This window comes from Panthera leo, chromosome B1, assembly GCF_018350215.1.
Source record: "Panthera leo isolate Ple1 chromosome B1, P.leo_Ple1_pat1.1, whole genome shotgun sequence".
NCBI lineage: Eukaryota > Metazoa > Chordata > Mammalia > Carnivora > Felidae > Panthera > Panthera leo.
Genome location: NC_056682.1, coordinates 55,137,963 through 55,153,532, shown reverse-complemented (window position 1 = coordinate 55,153,532; position 15,570 = coordinate 55,137,963). Strand labels below are relative to the sequence as shown.

Here is a 15,570-nt window from a genome sequence, read left to right as displayed (position 1 = left end):
ATATTTAATAAAACTTAGTCGTTTTACTGTTTCATCATTAGACATCCTGAAGTAAAACTAGCATTTTCTTTTTTAGCTTTGGATGTATGGCCATGAATAAGGAGACTACTAGAACACTTATGTCACTGCTTGATTTATGCTAAGGCCCCAGCACTTATACCTGCCATTGCTTTTGCACCATCAGTATAAATGTTAGTGCAGTGAAAAGGCAAATAGGGTCTTTGTGTTATTATGAAAATAGTTTTGACCTTACGGGCCCAGTCTTAGTCTGAGGACTACAGTATGCAAAGCCCTGAGTTATATTGAAGAAATGCACAATAGATGATGAGGGCTAAACTAAGGCATATGCAGTGGGTGTGGGAAAGGAGATAGATCAGAGACTTTGCAACTATCAGTCCTCAATTGCTGCTACAAACAGAATGAATGAAGGGAAGTGTAGCATGAAAGGCCTCTGTCCTGAGGACACGAAGGAGAGTTTTGTCGTTAGCCAGGATGGGAACTGAAGAAGTTTGTATACCATTGAATTTATGGTACCAGCAGTACATTATGACTTAACAATAAAAGGACTTAGAAGAGTGACAATCAGGGAAACTCCAAAGTCTGAGGTATGTTTAGCTTAAGCCTGTCCAATTTTCTAGAACCATCTCCTTGTGAAAGCCAGGTAATGACTCTTCTAATGTCAGTGATATCAAAAAAAGTGCACATTTAAAACTCCTTTCTCCTTTGTTTTCCAGAACCTGCACAGATTTACTCACATTCCTTCAGGAAAGTGCTTAGATCGCTCAGACATCCTACATCAAGTGTTCATCTCCAATTGTGACTCCAGTAAAATGACTCAAAAGTGGGAAATGAATAACATCCATAGTGTTTAGAAAGAATAAAAGAAACCAATAACCTACCTACTGACACATAAATTTATACAGGACTGAAAACCGCCTGAAACCTGCTGCAACTATTATTAACTCTGTACAGCTCCAAACCCAGAACCTCCTGATCAGTTTGAAGGATGTTGATAAACTGTGATTTTACAATAACATTATCATCTGCAGTTACTGTTTACAAAACTGCTTTTACCTTAAACTTTGTAGATGTTTACATCTTTTTTTGTTTTGTTTTAAGATGATGTTGGTAATTTGTGCATTTAGCTCTGTTTTAATTAGAACAGAGTTAAAAGCATTGTTGTCTTCTTTGGGATTACACTCAGGGGTCTGAAAGGCAGTTTGATTTTTTTTTTTTCTTTAACACACTTGAAAAAAGGTTGGAGTAACCAGACTTTCATATATAACTTGGTGATTATCAACCTGTTGTGTCTTTATTTAATTTTACATCTTTATGAAGCACTGCCACAGGTTCTTAGCCAAGGTGGCCTTCCTTCACAGTCATGCTGCTTTTTTGAAAGGTGAATTTCAACACATTTAGTGCCTCTTTCATTTCTCAGTATATATTTCAAGAGCTTTTGATGAAATTTTTAGGATGGTATTGATGGAATTGTCATCTGTATGAGGAATACTTTTATTACTCAGAAATGAATTTACATGCTACCATTTGCTCTGAAATTGAATGTTGTGCGGCTTGAGAAAGAAAAGACAGTATGGAACATCCCAAGGCTATTTCATAGGGTTGAAGATTGTATGGCATTAACTTCCTTACATGCTGGCATTCCCAATGCTCTCTGTTGATACTGACTCCCAAGATCAGTCAAGAGGGTCTACCAACTAGAGAAAAATTGTCCACTGACATCTGGGATTTACTTTTCCCCAGTACCTGTCACTATAGAAAACTATAAGTAATTCTCAGTTTCGAAATCTTGAAATATGGGGGTAACAAAAATAACAAAACACCACTGTAAACACATCAGAGTTTCATTCTGACCAACGTAAGAATTTCCAAGCCCTTTTTAGATTAAGCCTTACAAAAACTCCTGTGCATTATTAACCTAAGCTGTGCAACCTATGAAGCCAAGAGTGAATGGATGTTTCATGTATATCTTCATCCAAATGAAATTCCCTACACATTTTTTAAATTAAAATCTATTTAAAAATACAGTTCATTAACAAATATGAACTTCTGTTAGGTTAGGTTTTGGTTCTCTAGTGTTTCTTAATTTTTTTTAGGAGGCATATTCCTATTAGTATTTCTCCAGTGAAAAAGAAGACTTGTTTGGATTTAAACATTTATTAAGATAGGACTTACTATAGGAAAACCAAACAGTGCAAGTGGTCAATTCAGTTTTAATTTCTAAATAGTCTTTTGTTACCCAAAAGATTAAAATGCTACATTGAGCTAAAAAAAAAAAAAGAAAGAAAGAAAGAAAGAAAAGGAAAGAAAAAGAAAAAGGATGAAATGGGGAATGGCAAGTAAATTAAGCATTTTTGATCCTGTAATCATGATATCATTACAATGAAAGGAATTTCACAAACTACTGCCAGAGGGAACTATTTTTAATTACAGCTTAAAAAAGGAAAGAAGAAAAGCCTACAGATTTCTTTCTTCCAAGCTTAGCTCTTAAATTTAGAGAGTCAGATTTAAACATCCTGAATGGAATTTTATTTATAATTTTGAATTGTCAATTTGTATTTTGCTACTGATCTGTGATCAACCATTTTAACTTTCATTCATCTCTAGGGATGTTTAAAAAGGAATACATTTATATATGCTTATATAATTGCAAAAGAAATCAACTATAAAAAGGAAACTAAGACAATTGGTACTTCAATTACTTGTATCTCTGCAAATAGGCTCCATTTTCCTTGTTGAATAGATTATAACCTTGCTAACTATGCATAGGCCTAAGAAAGGTGGCACATAAACTGTGCATGTAAATTTTAAATGGGTACTTTGTGCAATTCGTTAATACTCTATGAAAATGATTCTATATATTGAAATCAGAAACTGTACCAAACATGAAAAACATCAGAAGCTGCTGCCATAGGACTATTTTCTACTGTAGGCTGCTTTGGAAATAATTCCCATATCCTTGCTTTGTAAGTTGATAATATCACTATGCATTTCTACACATTTTATAAATTTGATTTATGCAGATTTTGATACACTGTATGTTTCTGTAGAAATTGTATAAATATTCAAATTTTATTAGGGATAAATTTGAGAAGTTTATGTATATCTTAATTCTGGGTTGCTTGTTTTTTAGGTGAGAAAAAAATAAAATACTGTATTTTAATCCATGGTTTTTTTCAGTATTTGTAATCATTTCTAAATCCAAACACTGCATGTTTGAAATAATTATTTTATTGTTTACCAGATACACTAACATAATAGCTAAAATATATACCATAGTAATATGTTGACTATGTGCTTGAATGTTGGTTATAATTCTGCTTAGAATGTGCTTAGCATACACGGAGCTTACCTATCTGTAGGAAAGAAACAAAGGTTTATTTTCGCCTCTGGTTGCCTATGTATAGCAGTTTTTTTGTTTTTTTTTAAAGTCACTTACCCAGGGTGCCTGGGTGGTTCAGTCAGTTAAGCGTCCAACTTTGGCTCAGGTCATGATCTCGCGATTTGTGGGTTCAAGCCCCACATCGGGCTCTGTGCTGACAGCTCAGAGCCTGGAGCCTGCTTCGGATTCTGTGTCCCCCTTTCTCTCTGCCCCTCTCCCACTTGTGCTGTTGCTCTCGCTCTCAAAAATAAATAAAAAATATTTTAAAAATTAAAACAAAAATCACTTATCCAATTATAAAAAACCCCAGCAACATCTATCTTTCTTGGCAGTGTTTTCTGTTATCTGATTGCCTATTGAAAGTAAAAATTTCTTTAAGTCAAAACTCTTTGCAACGTGACAGATAAGTGAGTATAGAGAGAAGTGAAGCCTACCAAAAAATAGGCCATAGGACCTTTTGGCACAACAGGCGACATCTCAAAAGAGGATGTGGCTGCTCACATTCCAATAAGTCGTAGAGTTCATTTGGGAAACTTTCTCTCAATTGACTTGGCTATTGTCCCGTCCTCTAATTCTCAGCTGCTATACCATAGAAATTTTAAAAAGTCACATTGGACCAGACTGGAGTTAATGGGAGTTCATTTATTTTTTCAGAAACAGTCTCATGGGGATCTTGGAATATATTTCATTTCTGGACAGAATGTAATCGAAAAAAAAATCCACTTATAATTCAATGGAAAACATGACAGATATTTGACCTGCGCCAGATACCTAGTAGCCCAGTCATTTGGGTATGTGAAAATTAATCCATGTGAAAGCAGATTTAAAAAGTACCGAGCACTATGAAAATGCATATCGTTCATCAGAATTGGTTGCAGGAAAATGGACAGAAGTCAGAGAATGATTTTTGTGGACCGCTATTCCTGGAATTGAGGTTAAAGGAAGGACTGAGTCTAAGCTAAATCCAATAATTGCCTTGCAATTCTCATTTTTAAGATTTTGAAATGCCCATATTTGACCTCACATCTGAGCCGAGGTGGTATGGGAGGTTCCTTATTTTCATAATAGAACGATATTACAACCTGCTCATCTGAATGAATATAGTATGATAACCAGTCTGTTTTGAATCTCTGTCCAACTACAAATTACTCATATGACCTTGGAAAATTATCTATGCCTCAATTTCCCCATTTGCAAATGGGGGAAAATAACAGTGCCTATTTCAAGGAATTTTATTAGGATTGTATGAACATATACATAAAGTGGTTTGGACAGTTCCTGGCATACAGTCAAGGTAATATAAACATTAGCTATTATCTGGCTTCAAAGTCTTAAAATTTGTTTTTAATCAGAAGACAGCTACACTGAAAACCCTACATAAAGGCTATTTGTGTGTACCTGTGTTTCATATAGGAGCTAACATTTACACTTTACAAATGAAGAAATGAAGCTCACTAGTTAAGCTGCTTCTTAAGTTGGGGGTAAATGGTTTCTCAATACCGGAAAAAATGATCTTGACCTCACCTCCATGCGTAAAATGTAATTTTCAGTGGTCTAATTTAACCCTCAGATAGAACTAAGTGTGTCTTGAAGCATGTTTAGGATAATGTAGTCTTTAATTATCTTTAAATGAAATTTCTCAGGACACCTAGATGGCTCAGTTGGTTGAGTGTCCAACTTCAGATCAGGTCATGATCTCACGGTTCGTGGGTTCAAGCCATGCATTGGGCTCTTGCTGACAGCTCAGATCCTGGACCCTGCTTTGGATTCTGTGTCACCCTCTCTCTGCCCCTCCCCCACTTGCACTCTGTCTCTCTTATAAATAAACATTAAAAAATTTTTTTTCAATGAATGAAATTTCTCTTGGACTTTTCACATGGCCAAATAAACTCCCAACTGTGTTAATGCTTAAACATAGAAAAAAAACAAAACTAAAATTTTGAGTAGAAAATACAGCTGAAAAGACTTCCATTTCTGGCCATGACATGTTTTGAGGAATTGGTTAATAGGCAAAGTAGACTATGATACTCAAGGGAAAGGAAACATGCAAGGTGAATACTAGGTTTACCATGTCTGTCTGCCTTGGAGAACTTTTGTGATCAAGGTACAGGAAAGTGGAGCGCAAACAGTGGTGGTATTGCTGAGCTGAAGAGGCAAATAATAGAGTTGGGCTGCTGGGACAGCTGGAATTTACAGGGCAGGTTACTGGAGGGGAGGGAGTGCACTTGAATACCAGGAGACTGGTACAGGAATTTTTAAAGCACTGCCATTTACAATAGCAAAACCTCCAAGAACAACCTAAATACCCATCAACATTACACAGCAATGAATCTGAATGAAGTAACTATAAACAAGTCAGTAAGATAATGTTAAGTGAAAAAGGCAATTCCCAAGACATCAGCAAACACTTTGGTAAAATCTAAAGCAACTGAAACAGGAAGTCACACATCTATATGTGATAGATTAAATAACTTGTCCAAGCTCAAATTTAGTATTGGGAGTCAAGGACATAAGGACATAAAGGCAAGGACATAACTCCAGTATCAGTACCTCCAGAACCACGTGGGAGGAATTTGTTTTCCATGTAACGTTTTTCTCTCTACCTTGAGTGTCAAAAATCTCAGAACTGGGTTCCTGGAAAAATTTAAAATAGAACTACCCTATGATCCGGTAATTGCATTACTAGGTATTTACCCAGAAAAATACAAAAACACTAATTCAAACGGATAGATGCACCCCCATATTTATTGCAGCATTGACAACAGCAAAGATACAGAAGTAGCCCAAGTGGCCTTTTGTAGACAATTGGATAAAGATGTGGCACTTACATAATGGAATATTACCCAGCCATAAAAAATAATGAAACCTTGCCATTTGCAACAACATGGATAGAGCTAGAGAGTATAATGCTAAGCAAAATAAGTCAGAGACAAATACCATGTGATCTCACTCATGTGGAATTTAAGAAACAAGCAAAGGAAAAGAAATGAGAGAAACCAAGAAACACACAACAAACTGATGGTTAACAGAGGAGAGGTGGGTTAGGGGATGGGTGAAATAGGGGATGGGAAGTACATAGGGAGTACATTTATCATGATGAAAAAAACAAAGTGATTTGAAAAATCTCAGAACTGAACCTGATACTATTAGCCATAGCAACTATATTAACCCATACCTACATGCTGTTATGTATACTTTTAGCTAATATTTATTATTTACTATGTCTTGCCACCAAGCTAAGTGTCTTAAATGTATTACCTCATTTAATCCTCAAAATTTCTTATTTTATAGATAAGGAAATTGAAAGGTTACATGACTTGTCTGATGCTATCAAACCAGTAAGAAACAGAGACCTACTCAAACTCTGAGTCCCAAGGGTAAGCTCCTCTTCCTCATAACCCTGTTTTTCCCTTTGTATTTTTTCTTTAGTAATCTGTATGCCCAACATGGGCTCAAACTCACAACCCAAAGATCAAGCATCACATGCCCAACCAAACCGAGCCAGCTAGGTGCCCCCTGTATTTTAATTTGTCCTTTATATAAGCCATTTCATCTTCATTGGGAAAATGTTAAGAATCAAAGGATAACATAACAAATATAAGTGGATTAGTGTTTTATTGTCTTACCTGATGCCCTAGGATATTATCCTCGTTGATTTCCATGTCTTCTTGAGGAAGGAGACTGGATCATTTGATATAAAGGTCATTTCCAGTTCTCAAGTTTGATGCTACATGTTGCTTAAAAGTTATTTTTCTTTTCTTTTAATGGACAATTTTGCTCCTGAGCCCACTATTTAATTCCTAGGAGGAGGCTCACTGAGGGAGTCCGCACTGTAAGTCCAAAAGAACAGAGAGGACCAGGAACAAAATGGAATTCCACTAAGACCTCAGAAACAATGTCTATAGGTACCTTTACTACACGATAAGAAGCTACAGGAGTTTCCTACCAGGGTGAGAAGGGTTTCTTATACAACTACAAAAACAATGCTCAGCTGGAAGGCATACATAAACTTTTATCAAGAGGTCTAACCCAATATTAGTAATAATCTTACATTTACCTATTTAATTTATAGAAGTGGCAAACTGTTAACCCTTTGGTAGAATCTTACCTGTAGATGCTTTCTTTGACCCTGTTGAATTCATTGCCAACATTTAGGATTCACATTTCACTTAAAAAAAAAAAAAAATCTAGATTTCTGTTTCCACTTGAAATTTTAGGGTATTTGGGAATCTTACACTCATATTTCCATAACTTAGTCCATATTTCCAGGACTAAGTTAAACAGTAGCTGCCTCTTCTTGGGCATTTTGTTTATAAATATTTATAGAAGACCTACTATGTTTCTGGCACAGGGTACCGAGCATTATACAAAAACAAAAAAATTAATTGCCTTCATTGAGCTTACTTTCTTGTATGCTCATCACTTCACCACATCCAGCCCTTTTCCCTGTGTATGCTCTATACATCTTTGCATTTCTTGCCAATATTCTTTCTCTGAAAACGCCATCGTCTCCAATAGTTATCTTATGAAAACGAATCCAAAAATGGGTTATTTCTAGAGAGATGTCTTATTTTAAAAGGATTGGATCTTATGCTCCTAACCTAACAGCTCCTTTATATTTCTTCTTGCTATTCCCCAAAAAATAAAATCATTGCTGCTTTGTAAAGTATTTTTAGTGACATATGTGGTAATAGTCAGGTTTAAGATAATGCTGTATTTGTACTAGTATTAAGGCAAGCTTATGATTTACTACTTAGTAAATAATGCAGTTTAAATAATTACAAAAAGGCATGCTGTCATCTATGGAGCAAGTTTGCAACTGATTGCATTGATATGTGAGAAACCTCAGGATCTTCTAACCCACCTTTTACAAATAAAAAGACCAAAAGTAGTAGCTGCCATCTGGAAAGAAAGAAATTTGAGCCACTTAAGTCCTTAGCCAAAATAAATTCCAGAAAGATCAAAGATTTAATTAATATTTTTTTTTAAGTAAGGCAGATAATTTTCTATAATCTTTGAGTGGGAAAGGCCTCCCCACACCACTAGAGTAAAATTGCCTACATAAAAATAGATCCTTGCGGAAAGAAAACATAAAGTCAAAAGACAAATGACAAATATTTACAATGCAGGTCACAAAAGGGTCACTTTCCTTAATCTTCACAAATCACTAATATGAAGACCAGTTAGAAGACCAAAGGGCATAAATGGCTCTTAAATGTAAAACTATGCTCGAACTCATAATAGGAGAAACCATTTTTTATATCAGAATATCAGAATAGTTAAGATTAAAAAGTTTGATAACTGGGGTACCTGGGTGGCTCAGTCGGTTAAGCGTCTCAGTTTCGGCTCAGGTCTTGACCTCATAATTTCATGAGTTCGAGCCCCACATCAGGCTCTGTGCTGACGGTTCAGAGCCTGCTTGGAATTCTCTCTCCCTCTCTCTCTGCCCCTTTCCTGCTCACCGTCTCTCAAAACAAGTAAAAAACAAAACAAAACAAAAAAAAAAACGGTAACTGTTATGTTGCTGAGGTGAGGAAATAGACACTCTAAAACATTCATTGCTGTGGCGTATTAGTACAATCTCTATAGAGGGCAATTTTGGCAGGCTTTAGTAAGTTAACAGAACATAAGAGCAGTTCCTAGCATATACCAAGTACAGTTGACCCTTGAACAACTTAGGTTTGAACTGTGCATGTCCACTTACACGTGGATTTTTTACAGTACAATACTGTAAATATACTTTATGGTTTTCTTATGATTAAGAAACATTTTTTTCTCTAGCTTACTTCAAGAATACAATACAAAATACATATAACAAAGTATGTTAATCAGCCATATTACCAGTACAGGTTTTGGTCAATAGCTAGAAGTAAAGTTTTTGAGGAGTCAAAAGTTGTATGCAGATTTTTGACTGCATTAGGGGCAGGGGTTGGTGCCCATCACCCCCATATTGTTCCAAGGGGTACAGGTTCTGGCTATTATACTCAGCAAATCTTAAAATGTATATTTCTTGAAATCATATAAACGTATTCACAATATTGTTCTTTAAAATACTTTTAGGTAACTGATTAAATTATACTCTATCCAAGGGGATACCATGCAGCTATCAAAAGTGGCAGCTGTATTATACTGTTATACTGTGTTATCAATACAGTGTTATACTGTATTGACAGAATCTCTAAAATGATAGTAAGGGACAGAACAATACATAAAGCTTCCATTTGTGTAGCATTTACATCCATGTATATGCAGGATTCTTTATGCTTAAGTCTCTACTGAAGGATAAATTATTGCATTATTGTGGTTGCCTCTTGGGAGAACCAGGTAGTTGGGAATCAAGTAAGGGTATAAATTATCCATTACATAGCTCTTTTACATTTTCTATCAAGACACAATCTATTTTTTTTCTAATTAAAAAAAGGAAGGGGGTGGAGTTTTCATAAACACTTCCAAGTATCAGCAGGTCTGGGATGGAACTTAATTCTTAAACACTATTTCAATGCTTTCCAACATAACCACTCCTTGAAGTCACCTAGTCTTGAAAATTTACTGATGTAATTTTACAGAGGTATTTGAAATTTTGATCCACACTTAGAAAATACCAAACATTACTCACCCCAAATCCTGAACCTACTGCGGAGCAGTTCTTAATTACAAGAATGAGTTGTTCACAGCTTAAGACACATGAGGTGTTTTTATACTATAAAGTACAGAACTGAAGCAGTCAGAAAAACCCCGAAAAAGATAACAAGAAATCTGATATTATCTGCTTAATGGGTCTAATTTACAGACTTAGAAATCATTAAGAAAACAGACTTTTACCCTATTTCAGTTTTAGAAGCAACTATTTAACATCTTAGATAGGTTTTGAATAGTTTTAATGCTTTCCTTTAATATTAAAATGCTGTGAAGTATTGGTAATTGAATGTTGGCTATTTTAAGCTTGCTAGGTAACCAGGATTGTCAGATTTAACTATTTAACAAATAGATTTGTTCTGTGATCACTTGGCCAACAGGTCAACTTTCATTAGAAGTCTCTGATTATTCAAAATAGCTATCTAAATTCAAATAGAAACAATTGTTCCCTCAAATGAGCATTTCTCAAATAACTGCTATTCCTAGTAAATACAAATCCTGAGGAAATTTAGTCATGGCAGATCACAATAACCACCTTGAAAGCTTTGTTAGGTCACCCAAAATTCTAAAGCTTAAGACCGCACCAATTTTGAAGACTTTGTTCAAAATTCACTCTGGTAATCTACTTTGAACTAGTTCCTAACAGAAAACTTAACCTGTTACTAATGAGGGTTTTTAAAAGTTTATGTTTTTAGGTATGGACTCACTATATACCAGCTCCTCTGCCTCATTTTAAAGTTTCCCTAAAGATAGTCAGTTAAAAAAAAAAAAAAACAACCCAAGGGACAAGTTAGCTAATAAATGAATAGCAGTGTCAAGAACAAAACTTAACTCATTTTGTAAAACCGCACCAATTTTTGAAGTTCATTAAATTCCAGTTGTTTTTAAAAAAACTTTGTAAAAAGGAATATGGGCATGTTTAACTTTCTTTTAAACCAAATATTTTACTAAATCAACTAAATGTGTTTAAGAACTATTAGGCAGAAATACAAGAAAAAGTCAACAGTTCCAGACCATAAGTATTTTTAAAGAGAAAGCATAGCACATTAAGACAAAGACAACAGAAATAATATACATAATTTTATTACAAAATTTTTTTTAAAAAACAAAACGCAAAATTCTAAAAAACCCAAATTTACTATTGATACTAATTCCTACAAGTTTGCTGTGCTACAATACACAAGTCAAGAAATTAAGAAAACCATTAAATATTTAGAAACATTCAACATCAGAAGCTTTAAAATCTAACTGTATGTAGTAGCCCCTCAAAAAGCTACAACCTGCATTCTTAAAAAAGTATTTTCTCTACAAAGAATCTTATCAGCTATACAAAAATCTGTACAGTTTTTATACTGAAGCTAATATTGAGCTGCACTTGAATTCACATTCTTAGCAAAACAATTGCCTGAGCACACACGCACACTCCACACATATCATTACAGGATAGCCATTTATTCTTCATCTTCCTCCTCTTCCTCATCATCTTCATCTTCCTCCTCCTCCTCCTCTTCCTCCTCATCCTCTGGTTCATTCTTCTTCTTTGAACCTGTAGGCCTACCAGGGCCCTTCTTTCCCGCTTCACTTTTGCCCTTGGCGCGATATGCAGCAATATCCTGAAATATTGTCAAAAAAAATAAAATCAGCATCCGGTGTCATTACTCAACTGTGAAAACCACAAAGTTATAAACAATTGAAGATTATTGACCAATAACCCTGTCTAAAAAGGTATTCAAAGTCTACCTCAGTTGAGAGCATTTGTTCCCTCTAGGCTTTAGAAGGCTAATGATTTAAAATGATGGGGTTATATATACAACATGTCAGAACTTTCACTACCAATATCCATTTAAAACCTCACATCTCAGACACATCTACATAAAACAACATATCTCTTCCTCCGTTTCTTAAAACTAAGAGACCTAGAACTACACACGAGTCCATACACAGGAATCTACCAACGCTACCAACACCAGTTTCAGTTAAAAGAAAGGAAGTTTCAATTCGCTTATGTTAAGTGTGTTATTTTTCACTAGACCTTCTCCATAGGCAGCTGACAACCATAAATACAAGATTAACTTCCTAAGTCTGTAGTTCATACCCATTTCCAAAATCCTTATTTGGAAGATATCGTACCTTAACCTTGGCTTTAAAAAGGTTAGGAACGTACCTTTTCATACTTCTCCTTTAGCTTAGCCGCCTTCTGTTCATATGGTTGTTTATCTTTGGCTGACTGTTCAGACCACATTTCACCCAATTTTTTTGCAGTATCCCCAATGGATAAACCAGGGTGTTCACTTTTGATCTTTGGGCGATGTTCAGAACAAAACAGGAAGAATGCAGACCTGAAAGGAAGCCAACAGTGAATATACTGAATGGAAAATTAAAGGGGCAATCTGACTGATTTTAAAATGAACTTACGGAGGCCTTTTAGGAGCATTGGGGTCTTTCTTCTTTCCTTTCTTGTCACCTTTGGGAGGAACATAATTTTTCATCTCCCTGTCATAGCGAGCTTTGTCACTTTTTGCCATATCTTCAAATTTCGACTTTTCCTTCGCAGACATGGTCTATGGGCATGAAAGGAGCAGTCAAAGTACAGCAAAACCGTAAGCTACATACATCCCAAAAAAAGCTCGAGATCATCCTTAAGGGCCACATTTTCCTTGGTTAGCAGCCTTCTACTTTTAGCAGTCTTAGAAGCCAACAAAAACCTAAAGCCATCTGCCCAAAACTCTAAATAAAGTATCTGGGCGGGTCACTCCCCCCCCCCCCCCCCCCCCCCCGTAGGAAAGTTGAAGGTGACAAGTGACCTACCTGGTTAAGGTCCTAGCCAAGAAAACAACACACCTGAAAAGCCCTTAGCTCTGTCCGAATTCCGGTCTCACCTTCCATCTCTCGGAACATTTCTTGGAGAATTCGGCGAAATTGACCGAAGAGTCTGGGTGTTTCTTCTTGTGCTCTTCCCGGCAGGTCTGCACGAAGAAGGCGTACGAGGACATCTTGCCCCGCGGCTTGTTGGGGTCTCCTTTGCCCATGGTGACAGACGGCGTCTACCTAGCGGGGACAAGACGAGCAGTGGGCGGACGCCGGCGGGGCTCGGCTTCCCGCCCAAAAGCGCGCCCGCCCCCTCTCGCGAGGAAGGCGGCCGGCGCCCGGCTCCCCCGCCAGCCCGCCCCGGGCGGCCGCCTCCGCGCACACGCCCTCCTCCCGGCACCGACCGGGGCCGCCGCGGCCGGGCTCCTCGCGCGCGGGCACCGGCACCGCGTCTCTCCCGAAGGCCCGAAACGCCGCCGCCCGGCCCCCGCCCGAGGAAGGGAACGCCGGGGGCGCCGGCGAGACACCCTTCCTGACAGAAACGTTCCCCCGGCTTCCACGTCGCCGGCCCCACTCAGAGTTGTCGCCTCGCGACCGACATTCAAAAACAAAAACAATAAAACAAAAAACGACTGAAACCGGGCCCGGATGAGCTTCCCGCCCTCCCGCCGGCCCCGACCGCCCGCCCGCCCTCCACAGTCCCTGGCCCTCACCGGCCCGCACCCCAGATTCCGCTCGCCGGGTCGAACCCCCGAGAGCCACAGCACCCGGCCCAGCTAGAAGGGTAGGAGGAAAGGGGGAAGGGCAGGCCCACCAACACGGAGGGGCTGAAGGGGCTTCTTGCCTGGTGGTAGCTTTTCCTCAGAGTCCCGCGGAGGGGCCGGATCCAACAGAGACGCTTCCTTCCCAGGGCTCCGGCGTGAACTGGTTTATCGCTAACGCAATCCTCAGCCTCTTGTTTTGCAGAGTTCTCCGCGCCACGGTAACTTGACGAGCCGGGCCACAGATCACACCCCCGCCTCTCTGATTGGTTCTGGTGATTATTCAAACCCTCGCAGGCCCCGCCCCCACGCCACAGAGGCCTCCGATTGGTCAATGTCTCGCCAGGCCCGTCCCTCCAGCCCCAGCCTAGCAGGTTCGGTGGGTCGCCCAGGTCGTTAACTCCCAGACCCGTTAGAACCGGTCAGGAGAGGAATGTACTGCTCGATCCTGATTGGCGGCGGGAAAAGGGTTTGAAAAATGGCGGGCCTGACTCTGACTGGCTGGGGCGGTAAACGGGGGGAGTGGTTGGCCTGAAAGGGAAAGCCCCGCCAGATTTAAAAATACTAAGTCAGGAAACAGGGTTGTCCTCCAGGGGTCTGCGGCGGCGGCAAGGTTTCCAGGCGCTAAGGTAACAGAAGCAGCCTGCCCTCCCCCTTCTCCGACCACTGACCAGGTCCTGTCTCCTCAGCCCCAATTAGGCCCTGCAGCGCTGTCTCCTGAGCTGTAGTCACTGGGCCGTGTGACCCCCGCAGGGTCCAAAAAATAACAAACAGAAGCTGAGGAAGGAGCCTATTGCCTAGCTCCTCCCGTTTTCGCTGAGGCTAGGGTAGAACCCGAGACCGGAGGTAGGGGGGAACCTGGGGGTGGGCACGGGGGTCGCGGGAGGGTGGCTGTTCCCCCTCTTTTAAGGTGTTACGAAACGATTTTTGAGCGAGGCGTTTTCCGCCGGTAGAGTTTCCCTCGGCAAGTCCCTCCCTCCCCCCCTTTGTCTCGGGTGCCCCTTACCCGGAGGTAAACAAGGGCGCCCTGGGGTCCCGAAGGGTTGGAGGTGGGAGTTATCTCCCCTGGCTCCGCCCCCCTCTCTCCGGGTCTGGACTCCCGGCTGGGCCGGCCTGGCTGGCCCCGGCTCAGCCTTTCGGGAGCGCTGCGCAGAGAAATCGGATTCCTGGCGTTGGCCCGCCCCTTCTGCCTAGCCTAGGTGTCACCTCGCTATTCACGTCTTGTGCCTCTTATATGAAAATGTAAAAATTGTTTAAAATCAAAGATCTGTCGAGACGCCCATAAAAGCAATGAATGCTCCGCACCCACCAACTGCTTATATTCGCCAGGCGCATTTTGCAGCGTTTTACAAACTCTTCCAGCCCCAGGTTGAGAATCTTCGTTTCAGTTAGAGCGCACCAACGCTACCTTACTGCTTACTAGCATCACAGGCTGCTTTCCCCAAAGTAGCAGGACTTTCACTGACATCTTAGTATGCTACTTCTGTGTCGCATTTAGTTTTGAGGTCTGTTTTTTCCTATTGGCCCACGTGTTGCACTGTTGGGTTTCAACACATTTTAAATATTCTCTTGTTTTCTCAGTAAATTCACTGGCTTTAAATGTTAGACTGTGTCTGTTTGGTTTTATATACAGCAACCGTAGTCAATAATAACTCAGAACTAGCAGCTCTTTACCTAGATTTACTATTAAAAACTAGATTTTTACAAATGTATTTTCCTTGGAAATGGATGCTGGTTGCTAACGTTTTGAGTGTACTAATGCCACTGAATTTATAAATAAATTTTTACAGTGTAATGTTTATTGCTCTTTGAATAATGTAGTATGATTTGTTAAGTTGGATTTTTATGTGCTTTTTATAGCACAGTTCTGGCTATGACCTTATTTGAAAATAGGGTCGTTGCAGATGTAATCAGTTAAGATGAAGTATATATTATATATGGAGGTGAACAGGCCCCTAATCCAAT

At 39.2% G+C, this 15,570-nt stretch overlaps 2 protein-coding genes across 7 annotated transcripts in view; one reads left to right on the top strand and one right to left on the bottom strand.

The window, feature by feature from the left end:
• The window catches only part of GALNT7 (polypeptide N-acetylgalactosaminyltransferase 7), a 146,066-nt gene extending 143,729 nt beyond the window's left edge, over positions 1 to 2,337 (top strand). For all 5 annotated transcript variants that reach the window (XM_042935074.1, XM_042935075.1, XM_042935076.1 and 2 more), the window contains exon 12: positions 735 to 2,337. In XM_042935074.1, the coding sequence (XP_042791008.1) occupies positions 735 to 872 (138 nt within the window). In that variant the 3' untranslated portion in view covers positions 873 to 2,337. The remainder of the gene's footprint in view (positions 1 to 734) is intronic.
• Positions 2,338 to 11,103: 8,766 nt separating this feature from the next.
• Positions 11,104 to 13,849, bottom strand: HMGB2 (high mobility group box 2). 2 transcript variants are annotated; one of them, XM_042935073.1, is made up of 5 exons: positions 13,689 to 13,849; positions 12,916 to 13,080; positions 12,452 to 12,597; positions 12,201 to 12,375; positions 11,104 to 11,649 (listed from the first exon to the last, which is right to left on the bottom strand). In XM_042935073.1, the coding sequence occupies exons 2-5, from the start codon at positions 13,063 to 13,065 to the stop codon at positions 11,488 to 11,490; spliced, it is 633 nt and encodes a 210-aa protein (XP_042791007.1). In that variant the 5' UTR covers positions 13,066 to 13,080; positions 13,689 to 13,849; the 3' UTR covers positions 11,104 to 11,487. The 2 variants fall into 2 exon arrangements, with proteins under 2 accessions (XP_042791007.1, XP_042791005.1); XM_042935071.1 differs by having other exon boundaries at positions 12,916 to 13,084; positions 13,689 to 13,848.
• Between the last annotated feature and the right edge of the window lie 1,721 nt (positions 13,850 to 15,570).